General features: G+C 43.1%; 1 protein-coding gene across 1 annotated transcript in view; it reads right to left on the bottom strand.

The window, feature by feature from the left end:
* LOC311615860 (centriole and centriolar satellite protein OFD1-like) overlaps window positions 1-26,795 on the bottom strand; it is a gene marked incomplete at both ends in the record, with an annotated part of 67,320 nt that extends 40,525 nt beyond the window's left edge. Inside the window, 10 exon segments of the mRNA XM_084871293.1 lie at window positions 2,829-2,935; window positions 5,974-6,070; window positions 6,072-6,145; window positions 6,803-6,930; window positions 8,423-8,530; window positions 11,104-11,125; window positions 11,129-11,269; window positions 17,514-17,636; window positions 25,678-25,765; window positions 26,776-26,795. Coding sequence (XP_084727419.1) covers window positions 2,829-2,935; window positions 5,974-6,070; window positions 6,072-6,145; window positions 6,803-6,930; window positions 8,423-8,530; window positions 11,104-11,125; window positions 11,129-11,269; window positions 17,514-17,636; window positions 25,678-25,765; window positions 26,776-26,795 — 908 coding nt within the window.
* Window positions 26,796-27,949: the final 1,154 nt, after the last annotated feature.

Raw genomic sequence — 27,949 nt, 5'->3', positions numbered from 1 at the left:
CCCACACCCCCGTGTGCGCGCACGCGCCCACACACACACACACACACACACACACACACACACACACACACACTGCTTGGGTATGTAAAATGGGGCCAGGATTTCTACTTCAACCCAGGGCCAAGATTCTGCAGGGCCCTCCTTCCCTGCCCATTTTTGTCCCCAGTTCTATGGGGTCTCTCCCTCCCTACCCTCCAACTAACTTGGTGGGCCCTGCTCTGCCCGGTCCTCCTGTGACCTTCTGTCTGCAGCCTCCTCCTTTCTCCTCTGGGGGGTGGAGCTCTCCCAAGACTGTGTGGGGTCGAAGCAGGGCTGTGAATGGTGGGGTGGGATAGGTGAGGCAGTGTAGAGTGTACAGTAGTATGGAACTGTATGGGGCAAGCCCAGGCTTTGGTTAAGAGCTGGGGCCTCAGAGAAGACCTGTGGCCTCAGAGAAAAGCTGCATTAATAGGTCACCAGGAAAAAAAGGGAGGGACAAGGAGCCTGTCCTGTGAGAGAAGCACGGAGTTCCTTGGCTACCCCCACCCAGCAGCTTTTCTAGGTCCCTGCATAGCTATTATCCTCTACCCCTTGCTGCCTCCGTTTCAAGTTTGGGACTAGGTTTCTTCGACTCAGCCCCGCCCGCCTCTGTGCTACATTCAGAGAGTTGAGGCCACACGTTGGCTTGAGCAGGCACGCCTGGCCTGTCCCCCGTAATGGTGCTACCCACTCTCCTGGAGTGAAAGTTAACAAATAAAAATAAGCAGCTGGGAAGATTATAAATTGTGCACTGAGAATGCCACAGACTGCAGAGGGCTGTACAGTCCACAGCTCTCAGATCATGTGTAACAGCGTGCCCAGCCACCTGGTCCCTTCTGGCTCCCACCCCACCCATCTATCCAGGGCTCAGGCCAAACCCTGGGAACTTCCTAACACCTCACTTTCCAGTCCAGCCCAATAGCATCCACAGCAAGCTAACCTACTGATTGGAGCATCTGCCTCCTGGTGGTCAGTGCCAATCATAATGACTGGTCAAGCAGTTGAACTCAGCAGAACTTGAGTTGAGGGAATAATTTGCATATTAGGCTATTATTATATAGAACTAGAGGCCCAGTGCACGAAAATCGTGCAGGGAGGTGTTTCCCCTCAGCCTAGTCTGCACCTTCTCCAATCTGAGACCCCTGGGGGATTGGGCCAAAACCGGCAGTGGGACCTCTCTCTCTCATAATCCCAGACCTCTGGCTCCTACCTATTCACTTGCCAGCCTTCCTCTAACTGCCCCTTCTCACCTGGTCGGCCCCAACTACACCCGTCCCACCTGCCAGGTTGGTCCTTATTGCTTCCCCCAATGGCCTGGTCCCACCTTACTGCCCCCACCTCTACTGACCTGGTCACTTCCAACTGCCTGTCCCCCCAATATGGTCCCCCTCACTGCCCCTCCTGCTGGCCTGGTTGCACCCAACAACCCCCGGACCTGGTCACCCTCATTTGCTCCCCCTGTCGGCCTGGTCACCCCACACAGCCTGCTATTTGGTCATTACTGTTACTGTGGCAGCATCCTGGACAATTCGCATATTCCTCTATTATTAGTATAGATATCAGTGATTTTCAACCTTATTTATCTCTGACATACAAACTACTAAAATTCTGCAGCATGCCAAAAATATATTTTCCCATTAAAAAAACAAGTTATATTTTTGATTCATTCACAATGAACAGCTATTCTGTGTTGACTGTTGTCATTTTTTTTTTTTTTTAATCTGAGGAAAAAGAGGTTAATGCCCCTGAATACAGTCAGGTATTACATGTTTTAAATATTCTTTAGCATACCAGTTGGAAATCACTGGCTTGTATGTCACTTTCCTTTTCTCTCATGATCAATTTAACACTTCAGTACTGCTTAGAACAGAGCAATGTAGGCAGAGATGAAAAATAAAATGAATTAAGCCTACATAAAATGAGCTAATAAAGTTAATGAATAAGAGTATCTTTGAGAGTCAACTACTAATAGAACCTAATGGAAAAGAATGCTCATTGCATAAACTGGTGAGCTTGCTAGGAATGGCAGAAGAATGAAATATTGGTGAGCACATATCCATCACAAATCAAGTCAGAGCCACTGCACTGATTTACCACATGCACATGAAACCGTTAGATCTCAATGACTGAACATAAGTGTGGAACATAATATGTTAAGAGTTGTGAGCTTCTTCAAAGTACTTGTCTGGTTTTACTGTAGCCTGATGATGGTATCTCGCTGCCTTTTATCCCTGTAGGGAGCCATTATAGGGTTAACCTCAAACTGACCTGCTGACAAAGTCGCAAACAAGTCCCAGCTTGGAGGGCATAGTCCTCTAAGCATAATTAAGCTTAATCTTGTAACTGCTCCCTAGATCTTTCCTGGGTAGCTAGGAGGGGCTGCCAAAACAAGTGAAACTTACAAGAACACTGTAAATTACCTTGTTTACCCCAGACTATAAATAAAGCATCAGCTTGGCAGTCTGGATCTGTTCTGTGGCCTTAGCCAGGCACAGAAGATCCACCTAGACCTACCTAGCTTATTCTGTCTGTCTGTCTGTCTGTCTGTCTGTCTTTTTATTCATCCTTCATTGGACCTCCCTCAGGCTCACCAAACCCTTGGCTGTGCTGGCGCAGCACAATCCCAATATCTAATATTCCGAAAGTAAAATCCTAGTCTTTGTTTCTCTCAACTTATGCCTTTTAAAACCAAGTGATGGCACCTTTAAAACCAAGATCTCTTCTTAGCAAATAGCATTAGAATAATTGGATGTATTTAGTTTCTTTTAAACTCACAGACTTTGAGTAGTCAAAATGAAAACATTACTTACCAATAAAAAGCTTCAATTCTTTTATTCAGCTCTACTTCTCTGCTTCTTAGAAAATTGATATCTTTTAGTAGAAGCTGCCTTTGATCATAAATTTCTTTTGTCTCCGTCTGTACAGGAAAGCATTAATTTTTAGCAAGCAGGTGAAGAAAATAAAACAGATTTGAACTAATGGACTACTTCCTACATTCCAGAGAACAAAGTACACACATTTAGAGAAACAATTTCACTTTTAAGACATTTGCACTTCAAGGTATGCATTTTGCCTATTCCAGTTACACAAGAATTTACTGCCTAATCCAATGACTATTAAGCTATATTATCCTAATATCCCTTGTGTAATTATTCTACTTAATTAACATTAAGTATTTGACTTAATTAACATTAATCAGACACTTCCTTAACATTTTGATAAGTTCTCCAGGAAAAGAAAAAAAAATTTAATGAGATAAAACTTAGCAAAGTAGAGTCCCCATGGTTCAGTCTGAAAATTTCAATTCATATGCAGTTCTGACTCAGAATGAACAAGCTGGTATGACACTGAAAAATAGATCACACATCCATTTGCGTGTTCACTGAGCAAGGATTTACTGAATATGTAAGAAAGCACACTGGGAGATGGATATAAAAAGATGAATAGTTATAGTCCCCATGTTTTAAAAGATTCATGATTTGCTAAGGAAGAAACAATCATACTACAATGTGATGGTTAAGGGAGAGAGAAACAATCATACTACAACGCGATGTTTTCACAACCAAAGTCCAGTCTCCATGGCAGGAATGACCCCTAAATGAGTCCATCAATGGGAGTCAGGGAAGGTGTCACCAGGAGGCAACATTTAAGCTGGAATTTGAAGGAAAGGACAGTTTTATTAAAAGAAAAGGGGATGGACAGTTGGTTGGCAGAGTAAAGGTATGGTGCCCTTTATGACAATGCCAACCTTCTCTAGAGCCTTCAGATAATCCAACTAAATGGAGACAGGCTAACTGGTTGATCTAATCTAGTCAGTCACTTGTTTTGAAATTGAAAGTGCTAGTCTGAACACAACCATCATCTCAAAAATCAGTGCTTCCAGCGTTTATGTTTTATAGCTAAAATAAACCTAATTTCCAGAAATGCTACACAAAATTGTAAAGGGGATGCAATCACCATTAATAACTGGTTCTTACTGAGAAGTTCCAAGGAAGGTTGACACTGGGAGGAAGCCTTTTACTCGACCATCTCATGGTATCAGTAGTTCTGGCTGCACATAGAAAACCATGACCCCAAATCCCTTGGTTTGACACCCCATCGGAAAGGAACTGTTTTTCCTAAAGAAACAATCCAATCCCTTTTGCTGACAGACACTTCCCGCCATTCCTCAACCTCTCCATATCCTGTCCAGTCACTTTCCTAGGTGCCAAGATCAAATGGCCACATAGATGATGCTTAGCAGCCCCTGACCCCTCTACTCCAGAGAACTTTGCCTTTGCTTGGATGAAGCACATTGCAGTTGGTTTCCAACTTCACCTAGAAACCATCCTTCAACTCTGTTCTCTTGGTCCAGCCTTATTCTTCCATCTGTCAGTATCCCTAGACCTATTTCCTGATGTCTGAGATTACCACATAGCTCTCCCTTCTCCCATGGATTAGCAGCCATCCACACTCTGCTCTAGTTCACCATGATGCTGAACCCCAATGTCTTCAACTTAACAGGCTGCCTTTTTCAAATCAAGTAAGTTCAGCTCTATTACGCTCCTCTCTCAAAAAGGACATTTCTGCCGTCGTTGACCTTCTAAATTCTCCCAAGAGCTCCAACAAAACAATCACCTACAACAACCATGTCAAACTCACAACCCACAGGCTGCATGTGGCCGACAATGAATATTTTTGTGCTCCAGCCAATATAATGGTATGTAATTAATGTTTTAATAAAAATTTCATGACTTAATTTTTACAATAACCTGTTACACATAATCCTAGCTTATAAAAGAGAAACATTCAAATTGACTGTACCTTTGCTACATCCAGGAGCCATGCCCGCCAGCCAATCGGGAGTAAATATGCAAATTAGCCCAACCAAGATGGTTAATTTGCATATCCAGGCACAGAGCAAAGACTGAAGACAGCATAGAAGGAAGCCAAGTGCTACAGAAGGGAGCAAAGCTGAAAGCAAGCAGGGCAGCAGAGAAGAAAGGGTAGCAAGCGGGGTGGCAGAGACTGCCATAGGAAGCCCTATTTCGGGAATCTTCCTGCAACAGGTCTATAGTTATTAATAATGAACTACATTCTCTAATGAATGATTACTATCATTGTGTTGCATTCATTTCCCTTATGCACCTACGCACATGCACACCACTTACTTTCCATTAATACTAGCAGAGAATACTTTAGCAGCCGACTGCCACATCATTAGTCTTGTACTGACTTATTTGGTGTGTGCAACAAGAATATTTCACTTTCAGAGAACAAAAAAATAGGTTTTTTTGTATATGCTTATTAATTTGTGCAGTTAGTGTCTAATAAGATAGTACTCAAGAAAAAATATTCCTTTCTATTTTATGTTAATGACTCATTTATTTCAGCCCTTTGTATTCAGTATGTCTATCAAAATCAATCTACCTTTCTATGAAAATTGAAGATTTTTTTTTTTGCAGCCCACATAAACTTACACCTTTTTATTTAGCTCATGTTAGCCTTTGAGTTTGACACGTTTGACCTACAAACACCTGGCTTGGTGTACTTCAATTCCAGGTTGCCCAAATCAGCAGAACCCTCAAAACAGATTGAGCAATCCTATCAGCTTCAAAGAGCTGCTCTGCTCCTTCCTGCCCCCATAGCAGCCATTCCATACCTCTGGTCGTCTCCTCAAAGTCACTCACTATCTAATCCTCACATCTGGATCAATTTTAATGAGAGTGTCTCACTCTCCTGACTCAAACATTTAACTTTCACTCCTTAAACATTTCCTTCTACCAGTAGTTTCAGAAGAAGTCTGAGCATTCTTTTCAAAGCTGATTCTTCCAGGTGTACTCTTGACTGCAGTCCCTACTGGTCCTCTAAGTCCTCAATTGTTCCAGCAAATGTCTCACCTCACTCTTAGACTTTTAGCCACTCTACTAGCAGCTGCAGGAAGGAGCTACCCAATATATGATTTTAAAATGTTGCTTCCTGATGCTTTTGAATTCTCTCAAGGAACATCTCTTTCCAAGAAAGGAAGGCCTCAGATTTTGCTTGACAAGCTCTCTCAACATCATTCCAAAACCGCTAATTCCTTCTTATACTTTTCTTTCTCTTCCATTTTAATTTTTACTACTTCAGTACTTTTTAAGTGTTTCAACTGCCAATTGACTACAAATCATTGCAAATAACAATACTAAACAATTAGTAATAAATTCTCCATGTTTTAAGTTTGATATTAATTATACAGGATATCCCCCAAAAATGTATATATACTGTAATAGCTGACATCTCAATTGTGAAAATAAAATGTTGTTTTAACAAACACTGCCTTAATAATTATTCAAGGTGTGTTTGTTTATTTTTGGGACACCCTATATTTAAAGTTTAATTCATCTTTAATTTCATCTCATTAACTATTCCTGTAAGATTCATTCAAAAGACATAAAGAAACAAAAGCAAGTGGAAAAATAATAACATGCACTACAGTATGTATCACATCAATTATAAAATAAAAGCCATATATGCAAATTGGGCCCCCAACCAGAAGTTTGAACAGGGGTGGGGCCAGCTGACTGGCTAACACCTGCAGCCCCTCCCCGACAGGCCAGCCCTACCCCTGCAGCAGATGGCCAGGGGAAGGGAGATCCCACCAGCTGGTAGCCACTAGGGACTCTACCTGTGCATGGGGGGATTTCATGCACTGGGCCTCTAGTTCATTAATAAAGATTCTAGATATTTCCCTACATACCTATTATTAAGGATGAAAAGATAAATGAAAATATCATCTTTGTTAACATCAAAAAGATAAACTTACCCTTTCATGCATTTCTGCCCGAAGCTGCTGTTCTAGTTCATTTAACTTTATTTCTAAATATCCTAATGTTGGATACTGAGGGTATCCAACACCTGAAAACTGATCATCAATCTGTTGAAGCTTCTCAGCTATTAAAAAAAACACAAACAAGGTAGAGGAATGGGGTCAGGTGATATGAAATCAAGAGATGTGTTCAAAAGCAAAGAGTACTGGGATACAGGCACGGGGTGGGGGGAGGGGAAGGACAGGGGAGAGCAATCTGCAGTTTACTCTGAAAAAAATTCAAAAAATTAAGATAGATTACTGGATGAAAGGAAAGTGATCAAGCGGGCATAATACAAATTTAATGGTGAATTGTAAAACTTGCAACTTTTTTTCAACTTTTTTGAATATTGGGATATTTGTATCATAAAAGTCAGGGAAAAAGAAAGCAAAACTTAGGTCAGAAAACAGTGCATCTCTTTCCAGTCTCTTTTATGTTCTTTGGTGGAAGTTGAGTTACATGTTCAAAACACTGATCTTAAAATGAATCAAAGATCATGAATTTCAAGTCTTCCATTTTACAGAGAACACAGGTGCCCATACAGTATAGGTGATTCCCTGGGGGCTAAGCAAATATACAATGGCATAACTGGGGCGAAAGTCAGGTCTGCCGATTCTCTCATTCCAGTGCTCACAAATTCGCAGCAGACTTGCAGACTTGTAACCCTCAATCCAAAAGTGGATCAGAATCAAATGTTAACCATATGTGAACACCAATGCCCACCAAAAAGTATGCACAGAAAGAAAAAAAAAAAAAAAAAAGGCTGACAGAAGTAGATTAATATATTAGAATTTTCCCTAACTGGTTTGGCTCCATGGATAAAGTGTCAAGACTGTGGACTCAGGGGTCCCAGGTTCATTTCCAGTCAAGGGCATGTACCTGGGTTGCAAGCACATACCCAATAGGGACTGTGCAGGAGGCAGCTGATCGATATTTCTCTCATTGATGTTTCTAACTCTCTATCCCTCAACTTTCCTCTCTCTAAAAAAATCAATATGATATTTAAATTGATTGTCTAAAAGTTATTGGTTTTTATAAGTAAGGAGGAGCCAGGGTTAATCACAGCATTTTAGCCAGTTTTCCTTCTGAGCATATAACTAAAGGCAGAATGGTATTATATATAGAAAGGCTGTACTATGGAAAATGATATGGATCATGGACCAGAAAACTTGGGACTCCAGTATTGCTTTTCCTTCATCTAGTGACGTTGGTTTCTTCACTATAAAATGAAGTGATGGGCCACTGACTTCTCTAGTTTTCTGTAAAGCAAATAGTCTAGGATCTTCTCACATTAATGGCTTTAAAATAAAGTTAAGTGAGACACAGGGAAAAGCCTCCCAGTTGAGTGGTTCAACCCAACAAACAAGAACATGTGCCTCTGCACCCCTTGGTGATCACAGAGGGGCAGGGCAGCACTAAAGATAGGACTGTACTGACACAACGACACAAGAGAAAATGACCACCCCATCTGCACTCAGTTTAGAAATACACAACATAGTAAAGTAGGTCTTTTTCTTCATTCAAACATACAATTGAAACCTGAAATCATGGTGGGGGGGGGGGGAGCCTGAAATTACCAAGAAAGTCTTTGCGTGGAAACATCGGACTTGTCTGAGTGTCCATCTCACAAGTCTCTTTAGCCTGATGATATTCTGCTATCTCTTTCAGAAACTCCACAAGAAAACCTAAAAAACACAATGTACAAAGTTTGTTTCACAACTTTCATTCAACCATTGCTCACTTTATGAATTTGGGGCTTATTACATTATCCTGTTTTACATTATGTATCTTTTATGAATAATTTCTGAGGGAAGTCCTTCCCAAACATGACACAAAAATCTAGAAGTGATAAAGAAAAATAATAACATAAAAGTTAAGAACTTATATATGGCATGAAATAAAGTCAAAAGACAAATGATACACTGGAAAATATTTGCTATAATATGGAGAGGGCTCACTAATTTTAATATCAAAGAGCTCTTACAAATCAGTAAGTTTATGTTAAGAATGTAAAATTAGCCGAGACTGGTTTGGCTCAATGGATAGAGCGTCGGCTTGGGGACTGAAGGGTCCTGGGTTCGATTCCGGTCAAGGGCATGTACCTTGATTGCGGGCATATCTCCAGTAGGGGGTGTGCAAGAGGCAGCTGATCGATGACTCTCTCTCATCGATGTTTCTAACTCTCTATCTCTCTCCCTTCTTCTCTGTACAAAATCAATAAAATATGTTTTTTTTAAAAAAAAAGATTGTAAAATTAAAGCTCTTCTAATACTATTAAATTACAATAAACTTGCTGAATACAAAAGATAAAGTACATTGTGTGTGTTTTTTTAAAAATATTGGTTTAGAGAAAAGGTAAGCAAAAAGAAGACAAAGAAACATCACTGTGAGGGAAAACAAGGATTGGCTGCTTCTTACAATCCCCCTACAGAGTACTAAGCCTGCAATCTGGGCATGTGGCCCAACTGTGAATCAAAGTGACAATTTTTTGGTGCATGGGATGACACTCAACCAACTGAGCCACACTGGCTAGGGCTAAAATATTTTTCTTTCTTTTTTTTTTTTTTATAATATATCTTATTAAGTTTTTATATAGAGAAATAGAAAGCTAGAAACATCAATGAGAGAGAAACATCGACCAGCTGCCTCTCACACACCCTCTACTGGGGATGTGCCCGCAACCAAGGTACATCCCTTGACCAGAATCAAACTTGGGACTTTTCAGTCTGCAAGCTGATGCTCTATTCACTGAGCCAAACCAGTTTTGGCTAAAATACTTCTCTTAAGACATAAACCTCCAGTTACTTCACAATAAATATATTAGGCTACAAGAAAGATGATATGCCTAACAGAAATGGTTAACAGCTTACGGATGATAAAGACTCAAATATATGAACTTGGGTGAATTTCAGGATCTTATCTGAATTCCAGAGTCAATTGCAATTTTTTTTTTACATACTAATGCTTCAGAATGCAAATGAACTCAATTTTTATTGTCTTTATAATTAGAGTATAACTGAAAATAGTTTAAACAAATATTTTGGGTAGCTATTCCTAATATATACAGTAAGTATTCTTTACTATCTCTATCCTGAGAACACTAATATATTTTCTATTAATTTTCCTTTAAAGAAAACGTTCTATATGGCATTTTATAACAGTAAAACCTTCAAGTATAGTAAAACCTTGAAGTATCTGAACTAGATTAATTACTGCCCTAATAATTATATAACTGACTGTTGCTTAGGCAAAAAGCAAAATTGTGAAAAGTAATTACGAGCTTAGAGACTGATGGACCCAAAAAAGAATTCCTAATGTTGATAAACAAAATTTGGTTGCTAATGAATATATACAGCATATTTAAATTTTAAGTTTTTCAAATACTAACACTATTCATGATTTCTTAAAACTTCTGAATATGAAACTTTTGGACAATTACAGCTAAAATAGAGGATTAAAACAGGAACACAAAGAATGCACCCTAATGTCAACTATGGATTTTAGGTGATAATGATGCCACACTGTAGGTTCATTGATTGTAAAAATGTTTATCATGGGGAAGGCTGTTCATGAGAGAGGAGACATATAGAAACTTTCTCGTTCTGTTCAATTTTGCTATGAAGCTCCTCTAAAATATTAAGCCTACTTAAAAAAAATATGTAAACTTTTCTATATCTTCCTTAAAGATAATAAAATGTAAATAGTATGTTCAAAAGCAATGAATGGTGTAGGAATATAATTAAAATAATTAAAGAAGCGGTAACATGTGTCTTAATATTTGAGGATTAAAACAGATTTTTTTAAAAAATTAATGCACATTTTAGAAATCCAGATTTACTGCCTTGTATTGCCATCTTGAAATCCTATGACCTTAAGCAAATCACCCACTTCTCCTAACTCTGGTTTCTCATCTGGGACACAGTGTGCTAGCCCAGGGCCAAGTTCATGACAATTAGTCAAGAAAAATGGCAATTAGTCTTAGTACGTTACATGAAACATAATCATTTCTAGCTCAATTTGGACTAATTCTACCTCTAAAACATTTCGTAATTCTATACATCACAATTTTACAAAACACTGAGGTTTCAAACTGCATTAAATAGCAACTCTATGACTTTTAAGATGACTGAGAAAGGGACCAAGCTAGCCAAGGAGCACTGAGCTATTATGTAGCACTTTATAATTATCTGGAGAAAAGCCTATTAATAGAAAATTCAGAATCAGGAAGGAAAACTTTACAGTTTCTTCCATCAAGCACTTTCTGGAAGGAAAACTGAAAGTTAATATTCATAGCTGCATCTTTGTAAGTGGTCTGCCACTAAAGAGTTAGAAGTGCTCCCTTCAGCTGAAATGGTTGTGGACTGCACTTCTCTGCACAATACAGAGTGCATCAATTTATGAATGAGTTGCTTTCTCAATGACAAAGAAAGAAAGAAAATAAAAAAACACAAGTGGGAACAAACTTTCAGCAGGTTTGCTGCACTGGAAATACACAGATTTGCCACACAAATTAGAATCTTTCCTTTTACTTCCACAGCTGTTCTAGATCCATGGCCAGATGTTAGAACTACTTTGCCGCACTTTGTCTTACAGTATGCTTTAAGCAGCCCATGGATTCTGGTTAGAGAAGTTGCTTTCATCTACTTCCAAGAGAACTAGTGGTGAGTCAGAATACATGCAGACTCTAACTTCCCTATAAGCCCATTTCAGCAGCCTTTGATTCGGATAGCATGTGGAAGAGAAAATTCTGTTGCTTCCTCAATTCTCTATGGGTTGATGAAGAATATGAAAATAATATTAGAAGAAACCAGCTTACTTGGCATATGGATTAAAATAAAACTGGGTTCCCCAAAATAAAATAACATATGCAAGAGAGAAACCAGTAAACCCCAAATAAGTTTATTAAGATGCACTTCCATCCATAGCTGGTTTGGCCCTATACCGTGTTTCCCCGAAAATAATACATCCTCGGAAAATAAGACCTAGCGCACGGAAAGATAAGACATCCCCTGAAAATAAGACCTAGCGCAACTTTAGGAGAAAAAATTAATATAAGACACTTTCTTATTTTGGGGGAAACTGGGTAGATAGTGTCAGCATACAGATTTTGATTCTGGTCAAGGGCCCATACCCAGGTTGCAGGGCTCCATTCCCGGTTGGGAGTATGCAGGAGGCAGCTGATCAATGATTCTCTCATCATTCACTGTGTCTCTCTCTCTCCCTCCCTCTCTGAAATCAAAAAATATATATATTTAAAGAATGCACTTCCACATGCTGCGACCTGGAAATGCTGCTGCTGCTGCTGCTTCTCTGTGCCCTGCTGGAGGGGGACCAGGCTTCAGTGGAAACACACCTCTTCCCTGAAGGTGTCCAACGAGCCCATCTTGGTGTTGGCTGAGCTGATCGACTTCTGATTCAACACCAAGCTTGCCATGGTGCTTCAGGGGGAGCAGCTCATCAGTGTGCCACCCAGCACCAACAGCAAAGAGTACCAGGGCTGGAGGGCTTTGTGGCAGCCATTTCCCATTTTAACTTCGATAAGCAGCAACCTGGCAGGGACACCGGCCTTGATGGGCAATGTGATTCTTTGGAAGCTAAGCAACACAGCCATGTTGGCCAGCTGTGCCATCTACCACATCCTCCGGGAGGCTGTTCTGCCTCCCACCATCATCCAGTTTGTGCCAGCTGACGTGCCCACATTTGGGGACACTATTACAAGCTCAGTGTACCTCTGCAACATCAACTTAATAGGCAGTGTGCCCACCTTTGAAAACCTGTGGAAGCAGAGAGCCCAGAAACTGGATCGCTTTCGCACCTTTCCTTGCCTGGCCAGAGAGTGCACTTGGAAGAACTTCCACTTTGTGCACCATTCAGCAGACATGGACAGCGTGGTGAGCTATGCTCAGCCTTGAGTACAATGGCCAGAAGTGCTCAGCCTGCTCCCACCTCTACATGCCTCAAATAAAAAAGCTGCTGGAGGAGCACAGCAGGTCGACCTTACAGAAGATTTCAGGACCTTCTTCTATGAAGTGACTGAGGCCAAGTACTTTGATCACATCAAGAAGTGGCTAGATCACGCCTGCTCCTCACCCAGCCTCTGTCCTGGCGGGTGGCAAGTTTGACGACTCTGTGGGCTACTTCGTGGAGCCCTGCATTGTGGAGAGCAAGGACCCTAAGGAGCCCACCATGACAAGTCCCCTGGCTCAGTAGCAGGCCACCAGCCCTTTGGTGAGGCCTGAGCCTCTGGAACCAGAGGTGACCTTGGTGCCAGCTGGCTCGCTATCTTTTCTCCTTTGTTTTGCACTGTGGCCTAGTGGTTTAGCAGGGGTAGGGAACATCTGGCCTGAGGGCCATAGAAAGCCCACAAGATCATTTGGTCTGGCCCTGCCAAGTCATTAAAGGTGACTTAATTAAATGTTTGACCAAATATAGCGGGCTAATGTTTAAGTTGGTAATTCTGTATGGCCCACGAATGATGTTATAAATATACAAATGACCCTGGGCAGAGAAAAGGTTCCTCACCCCTGGTTTATGGACTTGGGGAACGACAGTGGGGCAGCTCCCGATTCCTTGGAGGAAAAGAGGCAACCTCATTATCCAAAGGGACTCTGGGCCTTGATCCAGGCATCTCCGGGGCTGTGGGTATGACCAGGTGATCTGCAGGGTGCCAGAGAGTTGACCTTGTCCTCTTTGGTCTGGATCATCCTCCTTTCACATTAGCTCTTTGCCCAGCTACAGGAGGCAGTGGGTACCTGTGCCTGACCTTAAGCCTGGGCTGTCTCCATGTGGTGAGGCGGGGGGGGGGGGGGGCACTGGAGGCCACCTGCCAAGATGTAGGACATGCTGGTCCTTCTTGTTGGGGTTGGGATTTTGGAAACTGGATGGGCCCTGCCTCCAGGATGGCCACCCTCAGCTGTGTTGGCCTGGTTTCCCTGCAGGAGCTCAGTTCGCATTAGCTGTGGTCACACAGGCCCAGGTAGATGTTGCTCTCACTATCCCAGCCTCCTGAGACCTACCCTGGGTCCCAGTCCTGCCAGAACCAGGGATTGCCCATAGAACCTTCTTCCTTTGCATGCAAATGGCTCTGCGTGGACCGGCCCTCATGGGGGCCTGTTCTTTGTGTGATGCAACCAATCAGTGGGCCCTCACAACTAGGATGGGTCCTGAGTGGCCAGGGATCTGTAAGGGGTGACTCTGGAGAGCAGTTTTCATGGAGCAATAAAGTGCTGGGCTCTCTCCAAGGACAGCTGTCAGGGACTTCCCACAGGGGAGGGTGTCCATTGCCCAAGTGCCATGACCTCACACTGGGCCAGTAGTAAGGGATGACTGCTGATGCCACCTGGCAGAGTATGGGTTCTACAATGTTTCCTACAAGGCGCTAGGTCAGGAGGCTGGGTGGGTGGGGTGGAGATGTTCCTGGTTCTGCTGGCTCTACATTGTGAGGTGCCATGGGACTTGCCTGATGTCACCCAATAAAATACCTGTTAATCCAATCGATCTTTCTGGAGGGGGGTAAAAACAGGGGTGGAAGTGAGGGTGGGGGGACGGCTTCTAAGTCTGATGGCATTGCCAGTGTGTCATTAGATGTCAAGAATACAGTGCCCTCAGTATGGTGGAAGGACAGGCAGGTACTGATTGTATGGGAATACCTGCTGTGGGTGGTGGAAGCTATGGAGCCAAATAAGCTGGGTTCAAATCCCAGCTCCAAAAAGTTGTGCAAGCTCTCTGATCTTCTGCCTCTTCATCTGTAAGATGGGAAAGTAATATATGTATCCCACACAGAGATTATCATGAGAATAAAAGGAGTTAATCAATGTAAGTGTTTAGAATATACACAGAATTCATGATTCACCAATGTTACCCATTGACCCATTATTATAACAACCAGTGTTATGTGCTGTGATAAGTTTACATGCCTGGATATTTTAGTTAAATGTTATTCTAGACATTTCTGTGAAGGTGTTCTTGGATGAGATTAAAATTTCAATCAGTGAATTTTGAGTAAAGCAGATTACTCTCCATAATGTGGGTTGGCCTCATCTTTATCAGTTGAAGGCCTTAACAGAAAAAATACTGACCTCTCTTTAACAAGAAGGAATTCTGCCGGAAGACGGCCTATGGACTCAACCACAGCTCCTACTGGGTCTCCGGGCTGCCAGCATATTGGCAGAATTTGGATTTCCTGACCCCACAATCTTGTGAGCTAGTTTCATACAATAAGCCTATGTCTATAAAAAAAAAAAAAAATAACAAAAAAAAAAAAACCAAAAAAACTGCACTTCATATATATTACATCTCAAGACACTGTTAGGTACATTAATTTTCCCACATCTACGTTAATAAAAGAGAAACGTGTAAATTAACCATCACTCTGCTATACCCACCAGCCAATCAGGAGAAAATATGCAAATTAACCCAACAAAGCTAGCAGCAACCACTGAAATGGAGTGAGCTGGAGGCTTGGATTGCCCAGCGATGGAGGAAGCCACCCTTGGCCAGCCCTGACTTCCGCTCTGCTCAAGTCTACAAAGTTTCAATTATAGAAGATAAATAAATCCCAGATACCTGCTTCCAGCTGGCCCTGACCCCAGCTCAAGAAGGCACTGAGAAAGAAAGAAAAAGAAAAAAATAGAAAGGAGGGGCTGGGAGCTTGGGTCACTGGGGAATGATCAGGCCAGGATGGAATGGCAGTTGTGGGTGATCAGGATAGTGGGGGTAAGCAGACCAGCAGGAGGGCTAGCTGGGAGTGAGCAGGCCATCAGTGGGGGTCAGTTGGAGGTTATCAGGACAGTGGGGGTGGGGGCAGTTTGGAGTAAGCAGGCTAGCAGGGAGGGAATGGGCTGGTGAGCACACTGGCATGGGGGCAGTTGGGGTTGATCAGGTGATGGGGGTGGTACTTGGGGAGTGAGCAGGCCAGCAGCGGGGGACAGATGGGGACAAGCAGGCTGGCAGGCAAAGTGGTGAGGGTCAATCAGGCAGGGAGGTAAGCGGCTGGAGCCGACAGTCCCGGATTTTAAGATGGATGTCTGATTGCCCATTTAGGCCCAATCCCCGTAAACTGGGAGTAGGACATCCTTTGAGGGGTCCCAATTGGAGAGTGTGCAGGCCGGGCTGAGGAAGACCCCACACACATGAAATTTTGTGCACCAGGTCACTAGTTTTATAAATAAGAAAATTTTGGTGCTAAGTGGTAATTTTTTCAAGGTTATAACTTGGAAACCTCTAAATTAACTGAACTAATGGATATTGTCCTAATCTACTTGGCATATAATCTGGAAACATCTAATTGAGCTGAGTTTAGGAGTATGTTGCCTGTATTTACAGGGTTCACTATTAAATAACATCCAATGTATTCACATCAATACTATACAAGCAGGAAACAAATAGAGTTGCTATACATCTATCTTCTATGGATATATTTACCATTGAAAAGAACAAGAGTATGTAACTACCAGTACAGAACAGGACTTATACATCAAAAATCCTATAGTAAAAAAGACATTTAAACTGAGCAGAATAGACATGCTCTGCTAAAGAGCCTTAAGAAGAAATGCTTATTGCCTTTTATTTTCCAGGATAAAAAGTCATACAAGAATGTAAGTAATGCCATTTAATCTACGCAAAAATGAGAAATGCAATTGAAGGATGGATAGGCCTGGTTATAACCTATTTAACATTTATATTTCAGATATACTTCTGAAGTATATGTAGTAATGAAAACAAGTTTAAACTAATTCTATTCCTTGATGTTACATTAAATGTAAAATGTATTAGTAAATTATTTGCTGCCCAAATTAAATATTCACCAGGGAGTGCTACATAAAGTACATCCAAACATGGGCAACTGAAAAGTTTTCAAGGAACTTTTATGGACACTGAAAAATGCTCACTATATAACACTGAACTAAGAACACACACACACACACACACACACACACACACACAAAACCATTATGCCAATAATAATTGAATCAGAAAAGATTTTGCTCCTCCATGTTTTTATGGATTTTTCACATAAGTATAAAGTGTGGGTGTTTGTTTGTTTTGTTTTTTTTTAAGTTACAAAAACAATGGGGGAGAGAAAAGAAAAGACAAATCAAACTCAGTTTTCTTTAATTTCCCATAAGTGAAAATATGCTTCTGAAATGTGTATAGTAACAAAAACACATTTGAGGTAACCTACTCCTTGCTGTTAATTCACACTAATAAGTATGTGCTGCCCAAGTGAAATCTTCAGAACTTTCAATTATTTTAAAGAAAGAAGCTGACATTCTCCAAACTATTCTACTGTAAGCAGCACTTAATGTTTTCTATATTGTCTCAATATCTTCATTCAAACATGACTCTTACAAAATCAATTAATTCAGGAACCTACCAACCAGCTTCATAAAACAAGTCTAACCTTACTAAAACGTGTTCATTTTATAAAAAGCTGCTCGCTCCTATCTGAATGTCAGTCAATAAATCTATTGAAACGTGAAGCCCGGGCAGACGCTAAAGCGTTTGGGACGCCTGTCCCAGAGTAACCACCAAACTTACAGACAGCACTCACCAATACCGTCTGCACATCACCTTCTTTTTAAAACCCAGACCCGGGGGTTAAATGTGGACTGCCTGTTACAGCTGCCACGCGTGAAAGCTGTAGAACAGATGTGCCTAAAGCGATACCTTGAGGGCGCCCAGGATCCCTGGGTCCTTGAAGGTCTGGTACAGCTTTCTGCGCAGTTCGTCTTGACTCAATACATGTGAATTGAAAGTGAAGATACCGAGCAGGCAGAGGGGACGAGGATTCTGAGTACAGAACCGTGGCTAACCTTCCGGAAAGCGCGAAAGCCCTGCGGGGACGGCACTTTCACGGAAACAAACACGAAGCTTCTGCGCACCCGTTGGCGCTTTAACAACAACAAACAAGATGCATCTCCTCAAGTGAGCTCCTGGCTAGGCCTCCTGCGTAGGCTTCCCACCGAACCAGTTTCGCCCGTCCCGCCTCGCCTGTCCTCAGAACCCATACGAGGTGCTGGGGATTCAAAAAGAACTGTTATACCTCAATGGTCTCCCGCCCACTCCGAATTAGGAATTGGCTGATAAACGCAGTTCCTCCCCTCGGGTTACCATGGGTGAGTGGGAACGTGTACCGGCGCGAGCGCGACTCTCACCAGTGGCCTGAGGGTAGACACGTGGAGAATGCTGTGAAACCAGCTGCCCTGGAAGCCGAGGCACCACGTGGATACCCGATGCTCACAGCTGGTCTCGTCTCTCCCGGAGACACGCCTAGTCAGAGTCCGAGCGTTACCTTCAAGTCTAAACCAACATCCGCCGGAAACTCCGCTCACGTATCGCGAGAGCTTAGCCTCCGTGTGTTGCGAGAGCCACTCGGCGAGCTCAGTGGATACTTTCTTACGAAGTCCGCGTCTACGATCCGGGGCGGGGGCTCCAGGGGACATCTGGGGCCCGCGCGATCTGGGTGTTAACCCTGTCTCTCCTGACTCAATACATGTGAGCTGAAAGAGAAGATACCGAGCAGGCAGAGGGGACGAGGACTCTGAGGACAGAACCGTGGCTAACCTTACCCCCGGCCGGCTGTCCCATCGCAGCTCCGCCAGCCCGGGGCTTTGTCTTCTACTAGGTCACTCAGTAATCCAGGGCTTCGTCACCGCGGCATGGTTGCCCTTTGGGAGCCGAAAACTTTGTAGGGTGCTGCCTTGTGCACCACGGGGAGGTTAGCAGCATCCCTGGCCTCTCTGCCCACACAGGCAGCTCCTCTGCACCAGTTCAGACCATCGGGAAGGCCAAAGTCACTGGTTGAAAATCAGTGAGCTAAATTTTGAGTATCAACTTTTTTTTTTAATCGTTTTTTTGCTTTAGGTTTTCTTTTTACCCCATCCAAGGCATGAGGGTATATTTTTCCATTGATTTTAGAGGCTTGAAGGAAGAGGGTAGGGGAGTTAGAAAAGCACCAATGTGAAAGAGACATCCATGGATTGCCTCCTTCCACTCTACTGAGGGCGGTATTGGACTTGCAACTCAGGTATCAGCTCTTGACCAGGATCCAACAGGTGACTCCCATACTCAGATCAATGCTTCCAGGGGTCTTCAAACTACGGCCCGCGGGCCACATGCGGCCCGCAGAGGAGTCTGATCCGGCCCGCCAGGTTTTTTGGGCAGTGAGCACAGCCGAGGTGTTACAGTAGGAATTAGTAGTTCATATAGTCCGGCCCTCCAGCTCTCTGAGGGACCGTGATCTGGCCCCCACTTTAAAAAGTTTGAGGACCCCTGCACCACTGAGCAACACAGGCCAGGACGAGTACCCACTGTTTTGCATACTGAGGAAGATAAAGGTGAGATGGCTTACCAAAATGCTGTGAAAGAAGAGGGCCACATGCTAACCTGACAAGTTCAGGGCAGGCCTGCATGGTGGTCTTTTAAACTCCCACAAAGTAACCACAAAGGATGGTCTGAAAATAAACTTTATTATGATGGGTAGTCATCTCCTATGCTGGTATCTTCTCTGACAAGATCAACCTTTACCTTACCTGAGCCTATCTGGCCCAGTGAGTGAATTTGTGCACATTGGAAGGAAATTAATTGAAAGAAATATTTCAATATTGCTTTTAAATTCACCCTTTCTCTATAATAAAAGTGTCAACCAAATTCATGTCCGACAATGACAGATCAAAACGTGTGTGATTGCCGCCAGTGAGAGATTTGTATGTATCATACATGCACAAGTCAACTTAGCCTTTTATAGGTATAGAATAAACTGGCTTAATTAGAATTGCTTTCTGATTTAGCTAACCTTTGCCAGCCCAGTGAAGCACTCCAATTTCTCTTTCAGGTAATTGTCAGAAACACAGCAGTAAATATCAACATGAAGCAGGTTATTATTGTAGATTACACAGGGAGAGCAAACGGTGAAATATTTAATTTGCAGCAGTGTTTGACTATATTCTGTGCAGTGAGAAAACCATATCTTACTTCTCTTCAGTCAGGTCAAGTTTTTCAGCTTTCTAAATCTCCATTTTATGGCAAATGAAAATAGGATTCCACTGAGTCTCCTATCTACCTACTCCAGGACTTCTGTGCGGATCAAATGAGAGAAGGCATGGGAAAACGCTTCACAAACCTTTGATTAAACTGTAAAATCTTACCACCTGGCTATAAAGCAAGTCGTGTTCCTGTGCTGAAGAAACTCTAAGGAGGCTCATCACTGGGGAGAGGAACCCCGGGCATTGCTATGTGACATCATTACCCTGACTGTTAGGACTTAGCATATTGCCTATATATATATATATATATATATATATATATATATATATATATATATACATATATACACACACACACACACACACACACACACACTAGAGTTCTGGTGCATGAAATTCGTGCAAGGGGAGGGGGGTGGAGAGGCAGGGGGAATGTCCCTCAGCCCAGCCTGCACTCTTTCCAATCTGGGACCCCTCGAGGAATGTCCAACTGTCTGTTTAGGCCTGATCTCATTGGGCAGTCAGACATCCTTCTCACAATCCAGGACTGCTGGCTCCTGACTGTTCGCCTGCCTGCCTTCTTGATTGCTCCTAACCACTTCTGCCTGCCAACCTGATCACCCTGCCAGCCAGAACGATGCCTTACTGCTCCCCTGCTAGCCTTTTGCCCCTAACTGCCCTCCCCTGCAGGCCTGGTCCTCTCCAACTACTCTCTCCTGTAGTCCTGGGTCGCTAGCAACTACCCTCCCTGATCACCCACAACTACCCTCTCTTGTATACCTGGTCCCTCCCAACTGCCCTCTCCTGCTGGCCATCTTGTGGTGGTCATCTTGTGTCCACATGAAGGCAGCCATCTTGAGTGTTGGAGTGATGATCAATCTGCATATTACTCATTTATTAGGTAGGATAGAGGCCTGGTGCACAGATGGGAGCCGGCTGGTTTGCCCTGAAGGGTGTTCCGGATCAGGGATGGGGGATTCCCTCGGGGCATGGGGCAACCTGGGCAAGGGCTTGTGGTGGTTTGCAGGCCAGCCATGCCCACTGACAACCCAAGTGGAGGCCCTGGTATCTGAGGTTTATCTACCTTCTACAAATTGAAACTTTGTAGCCTGAAGCTGAGCCAAGCCTTCTGCCTGCTCTGTGGCGACAGCCATTTCTGTTGGGATTTATGTATCTTCTATAATTGAAACTTTATAGCCTTGAGTGGAGGCCTAGACTGGCAAGGAAGGCAGAAAGCTTGGCTTCCTCCATTGCCAGAGAAATACAAGCTTTTCTCCTGCTCTCTGGGGCCATAACCATCTTGATTGGGTTTATTTGCATATTCGCTCCTGATTGGCTGATAGGCGTGGTTGTTGGGGTAGCCGAGTGATTGTTAATTTGCATTATACTCTTTTAAAAGATAGGATAGGATACCCTTGAAATGTCTGGGTAACTTATAACTTCCCTTTTTCTGGATCCGTGGGGGCATAACCTAATGTGCTTGAGCACCAGGACAGATACCACAAATTCCTCCATTGTTATCATGCTAATTGTTGACTGTTGACTATCCTATACCCATTAAGTTTGTGTCTATCATTTTACTTTTTATCCAGTTCAACAGGTTCTCTCCCTAACCCCTGAATCCCATTTTGCTTTATCCCGCCTCTCTAATCAATCATCAATGGATTTCTTGTAACCTATGTCTTCTCCTTTGATTGTAATGTATAAAAATAGAAAAATAAACATGCCCATCATCCTCCAGAGCATTTTCTCAATCCATTGAGATACTGCTTCCTGGAAATTCTCAACACTTTGCTCAAATAAACTCACAATACTCTTTAAAGGTTTGAATATTTTTTATGCTAACACAGCAATGAAAACATAGCCAGAGAATGGTACAAGTACAAAGATGCACTGACGCCTGGCAGGTGTTGTTCAGTGGTTAGAGCGTGGCAGCACATCCAAGAGTTCTGGATTCAATTCCCAGTCAAAAGTACCTACTTTGGTTGAGGCTTGCTCATGTACTCCCCTAGTCCCCAGATTGGGATCATGTAGGAGGCAACCAGTTGATGTCTCTCTGCCCTCACTCTCTCCTTTTCACTCTAACAATCTTTCTCAGCAGCAAGTCCTGGCTTTCACTACCAGTTGATTAGAACTGGCTCAAGAAAGAAAACCCATTTGCCATTCCTAGTCAATTCTCTTTTCCATTAGGCAGCATATCCTCTCTACAGATGAGATGAAAAACAAGATAAAACATTTTAAACATCCTCAAGTTCTAGCTTTTGGCAGAATATTCCCTAGGTTAGATCCCACCATTCTCCCAACACACAGTTATTAATAATTAATAAATTATTAATTAATTTAAAATGTGAGTATGGTCCCAAGGATGATATTTGTGAAGAGGAAATTATCTTCTCTTAATGCAACTTAGATTTGCCTTAGCTTTTTTGTGACCACTATTTCAGACTGCTGCCTCTTCCTGAGTTGCAATAAATGAAAATGGGTTCTTGTAGATGCGCTGCTCTTAACTATGTTACCTGTTGTGTAGGGTTTTGTTTTTAAGCCCAAGTACAAGACTTTATTTTGTATCCTATAAATTCTACTTTTTTGTTTCCCACCTAATTCTGCTAGTTGTGGAGATATTTTGGAACCTTGACTTTTACCATCCAATAAATTTGTGGCCCTTGGCACGTTATCTTTGTTTCTTTTTCATTCATTTGTTTATATTTTTATTAATTTCAGAGATGAAGGGCGAGAAATATCAATGAGAGGAATCATGGATCATCTGCCTCCTGCATGCCCCCCTCCTGAGGATTGGGCCCCCCTCCTGAGGATTGGGCTCTTGACCAGTATTAAATCTGGGAGCCTTCAGTCCCCAGACCAATGCTCTATCCACTGAGCCAAACTGGCTAAGGTGGCATGTTATCTTTGAATGTGATAAGTTGTCTTCATTTCACAGTTACTGATTCAAATTTTAAGCTGGACTAAGTTAAAGATAACTTCAAAAGTTCCCCAGAGACCCCATGCTGTCTACTAACTGGGAGCACTTTAACAGTCTAGTCAGCTATGAGTTGTGTCCCTTATTCAATGCACTAGAAGCCCAATGGATGAAATTCATGCAAAGGGCTTGGCCCCCACAGCCACAGTGGCTTGCCTTGGCCCTTAAAGCCCCAGCTTCATCCAGAAGGTCATCTGGATCTCCAGTCTAATTAGCATATTATGCTTTTACTACTGGCCTGGTGCATGAAATTCATGCACAGGGGTGTATGTCTCTCAGCCCAGCCTGCAACCTGGGGCACCTTGAGGAATGTCCAACTGCCTGTTTAGTCGGACATCCCTCTCACAATCCAGGACAGCTTGCTCCCAACTGCTCGCCTGCCTGTCTTCCTATTTGCCATTAACCACTTCTGCCTACCAGCCTAATCACCACCTAACCGCTCCCCTGCCAACCTGACTGATGTCTGCTCCCCTGCCAGCCTGTTTGCCCCCAACTTCCCTCTCTGCCAGCCTGGTCACCCCTAATTGTCCTCCCCTGCAGGATTGATCGCTTCTAACTGCCCTCCCTTGCAGGCCTGGTGCCTACCAACTGCCCTCTCCTGGTGGCCATCTTGTGGTGGCCATCTTGTATCCACATGGGGACAGGATCTTCGACCATATGAGGTCAGTCATCTTGTGTGTTGGAGTGATGGTCAATCCGCATATTATTCTTTTATTAGATAGGATAGAGGCCTGGTGCATAGATGGCGGCCAGCTGGTTTGCCCTGAAGGATGTTCCGGATCAGGGGAGGCAGGGGTCCTCTTGGGACATGGGCAGCCTGGGAGAGAGGCCAGTGGTGGTTCGCAGGCAGGCTAAACCCCTGGCAACCCAAGGAGAGATCCTGGTATCTGGGATTTATTTATCTTCTACAATTGAACCTTTATAGCCTGGAGCGGAACCAAGCCTTCTGCTTGCTCCATGACAGCAGCCATTTATGTTGGAATTTATTTATCTTCCACAATTGAAACTTAGTAGCCTTAAGCAGAGGCCTGGGCTGGTCAGGGTGTGTGGAAATCTTGGCTTCTTCCGTCACCAGGTAAACCCAAGCCTCCCTCCTGCTCTCTCTGTGGTTGCAGCAATCTTATTTGGGGTTAATTTGCATACTCACTCCTGATTGGCTGATGGTAGTGGCTCGGGGGTGTGGTGGAGTGGTGGTTAATTTGCATATTACTCTTGTATTATTGATAGATAGGATTATTATAAATAAGGCGCATTTCTTGGACCTTTGCACTGTTATAACTCTGGGGATACCACAGACCATATTATCCAAGCTAAAGGTCTCTAGTTGTTGTTTTGTTCTTATAGTTTTTTCAATCCTTATTGATGGGTATATTTTTCCTTGATTTTTAGAGAGAATGGAAGGGTATGTGGGAAGTCAGAGAAACATCTATATGAAAGACACATAAGTTAGTTGCCCCCACATTGGGGCAACCCAGGTATGTGCCCCTCATATGCACTTCCGACTGGAATTAAACCAAAGACCCTTTGCTATGTGGGACAATGATCTAACCATTTAGCACCACTGGCCAAGAAATCTAATTGTTTTTAGGTAGCTTACAAATTACTTTTCAAAGGGACTTACTGTCTCTGGTATTTCCCTTCCAAAGCAGAAAATTCACCTTGTTAGTTAAACCAGGAGTACATCCTACCTAATAAAGTGGGAATATCTAATTGACTGTCACAGCCTCACAAAGATGGTGGTACCCACAGCCAATAAGGAGGAAATATGCAAATTGACTGACATGTTCTCAAAGATGGTGGTGCCCAGAGCCACAAGATGGTGGCACCAAATCCTTTCAGCCCCTCCAGCCACTCAGAGCAGCTGGGCCCACTCCCCGAGTCTCCCAGTCCTCTTAGCCCCCCCAGTCACCCAGGGCCAGACTGTGAGAGGAGAAAGGCGAGGCTGAAGGGCCACCCTCCCACCTCCAATGCATGAATTATCATGCATCAGGCCTCTATTAAGTACATAATACTCTATTTTTATCTAGGGGTTAATGTTAAATGTTTAATGTGTAATAAAAACTACTAGTATGATGTCTGACCTAAGATAGCCATATAATACATATTTCTGTTGGTATTTCCATTTTTTAAGAACTTAATTATAGACAAGGAGATAAGCCTTTTTGTTTCTGTTAACTAGATATATACTCTACATTTGTTCATCTATATATGTACTTTGCTGAGACCTGAAGACATATATCTATTGAATTGTCTAGAATTCTTTTTATTGTAATTATAGATTTGTGCCAACTCAAGATTCTATGCCTGCCTAACCTTGTTTCTTCTATTGTACATTTGCAGTTTGAAAAATCAATATTTTTGAAAAAACTAAAGTTCAGTAGATATGCATCCTATTGTTATTTTTATATCAGGTGCTTGAAGCAGTTGCCCTTTCTCCGTTGCTTTTTCCTTATTGTAATCTAAAAATGCTTTATTTTTTCTTAACATATTCTATACATTTCAGTTTATTTGGGGCTTTTGCCCTTCTTTTTAAAAATAAATATTTTTATTGGTTTCACAGAGGAAGGGAGTGGTAGAGAGAGACAGATACATCAATGATGAGAGAGAATTACTCATTGGCTACCTCTTGCATGTGTCCCACTGGGGTCTGAGCCCACGAACTGGCATGTGCCCTGACTAGGAATCGGTGGTTAATAAGTTGATGCTCAATCACTGAGCCTTGGCAGCTGTGTGGGCTTTTGCCTTTCTGATATTAGCCTCAGATCCCAGGTCTCTCTTTTGTGTTCATTAATAGTTAGTACTCTACTTCTTACATCATGAGGCATGTCATCTTTGAGTTCAAGGTAGTCCAAGCTCTGTGTAGCATCACCTTGATTTCTTTAGTTGTGTCTTCCCACATCAGCTCGGTTTGAAACTGGACAACCAATGGGTCTGCGCTGTCACTACTTGATCCAATCCTGCAGAGACAGGGTTGAACCATATGAGTATTTATTCCAATAATGGTGGCAGTTTGGGAGAGCAGCATGTCACCCACAAAAATATGATCTGTACCCCCTGTAAGCCAGCTTCTTATATGGGGAACAAAGAAAAAGATTTTGGGTGGAAGTGGTCAAAAGGAATAAGAATAGGTATGCATAATGGTTAAAATTTAGAGCTAATACAGACTGAAGTTTTGCAAAGGACTGTGAGTTTGTAAAGAGCCGGGGCTTTGCAAAGGGCTGTAACCTCTGGTTTCTGCAACAAAGTTGTTAATTTTTCTATAATAGCTAGAGGCCCAGTACATGGGTGGGGCCAGCTGGTTTGCCCTAAAACGTGTCTCAGATCAGGGTGGTGGTTCCTTGGGGCATGGGGCAGCCTGGGCAAGGGGCCTGTGGTGGTTTGCAAGCTGGCCATGCCCCCTAACGACCCAAGTGGAGGCCCTGGTATCTGGAATTTATTTACCTTCTGCAATTGAAACTTTGTAGCCTGGAGTGGATCCAAGACTCTTGCTCACTCCATGGTTGCAGCTATTTCTGTTTGGATATTTTACCTTCCATAATTGAAGTTTTGTAGCCTTGAGTGGAGGACTAGGCTGGCAAGGGCAGGCGGAGAGCTTGGCTTCTTCCGTTGCCTGGGAAACCCAAGCCTCCCTCCTGCTCTCTGTGGCCATAGCCATCTTGGTTGGGTTTATTTGCATACACTCTCTGATTTGCTGGTGGGCATGGCTTGTGGGTGTAGTGGAGTGACGGTTAATTTGCATATTACTCTTTTATTAGGTGGGACTAGAGGCCCATTGCAGGAAGATTCCTGCAATAGGGCTTTCTGCTGCGGTCACTGCCCAACCTGCTTCCCTCCCTTCTCCACCACCCTGCTTGCTTGCTTCTCAGAAGCTTCCCTCCCTTCTACAACACTTGGCTTCTTTCTATGCTGTCGTTAGTCTTCACTCTGGCCTGTATATGCAATTGGTTGGGTTAATTTGCATACTCACCTTAATTGGCTGGTGGGCATGGTGTAGTGAAGGTTCAGTCAATTCGCATGTTTCTCTTTTATTAGGTAGAAGCCTTGTGCAGAAAATTTGTGCACCCTTTAGCAGTCTGGGAGCCCTCGGGGAGCAGGCCTAAACTGTTAGTAGGACATTCTTAGTGCTGCCACTGAGGCAGGAGAAGCTCCTCTGCCACTGCCACTGCCGCTGCGCTTGCCAGCCATGAGCCCAGCTTCTGGCCAAGCAGTGTTCCCCCTATGGCAGCGCACTGACCCCCCAGGGGGCAGCTTCTGCATTGAGCATTTGCTTCCTGGAGTTCAGTGCATGTCTTAGCAAACAGTCATTCCACCTTTTAGTTGATTTGTATATTAGCCTTTTATTATATAGGATAGTTAGTCTTCAATATTTTATATCTGCTCCTAACAAAGTCACCCTAACTACTAGAGACAGCTGCTATCTTCCCCACAAGTGTGAGTCAGGGCTCCCCTACCTTCAGACAACAGGCCCTGTTCCTTGTAAGGAGGATTGCTTTATGTAAGTACCTTAACAACTTTAGCAGCTTCTCACAAAGGTGCTGATAATTGCTTACACACAGACTTCAGCCATCAGGCCTTTGAGACCACCCCTTTCCTCTGTGCCCTCAAAGACCCTCAGTGAGTGAATCAATCCCACCCTACTTCTCATTCTAGCATTACCTCTGCCCCATTCTCAGGGTCATCTCATACTATCTAAATTACAGCCCCTTCCTTGCAGCTGCATTCTGCAAACATTGAGCACTTATTATAAACTGGGCTCAGTCTTAGGGATACAGGCTGAAAAAAAATGACAACCTTGTTCTTTTCCATATTCGTTCTACACGTTGCCTAAGTAGCTCCATCTTGACACAACATTGTGCCCAAAAAACCTTTCCAACAGTTTTACAACCCATGTGCCATGGTAAGTGAACTTCCATTATCCCCACTCTCTTTTACCTTTTTGCTGACACTTCTTTATATATATTCTCTTTTCTCAGACCTGCAAGGGTTTTTACAGCTTTGACATGTGTGTTAGTTTTCTATTACTGCCATAACAAATTATCACAAATTTAGTGGCCTGAAACAATGCAAATGTGTTAAAATTCTTAGCATAGAAATCTGACATGGATCTCACAAGGCTGCAATCCGGGTATCAGAAGGCTTGG

The sequence above is a fragment of the Pipistrellus hanaki genome (assembly GCF_964339955.1).
Source record: "Pipistrellus hanaki genome assembly, chromosome: Y".
In the NCBI taxonomy this organism is placed as follows: domain Eukaryota; kingdom Metazoa; phylum Chordata; class Mammalia; order Chiroptera; family Vespertilionidae; genus Pipistrellus; species Pipistrellus hanaki.
Note: the sequence above shows the minus strand (reverse complement) of the source record. Positions and strands in the feature narration are given on the sequence as shown.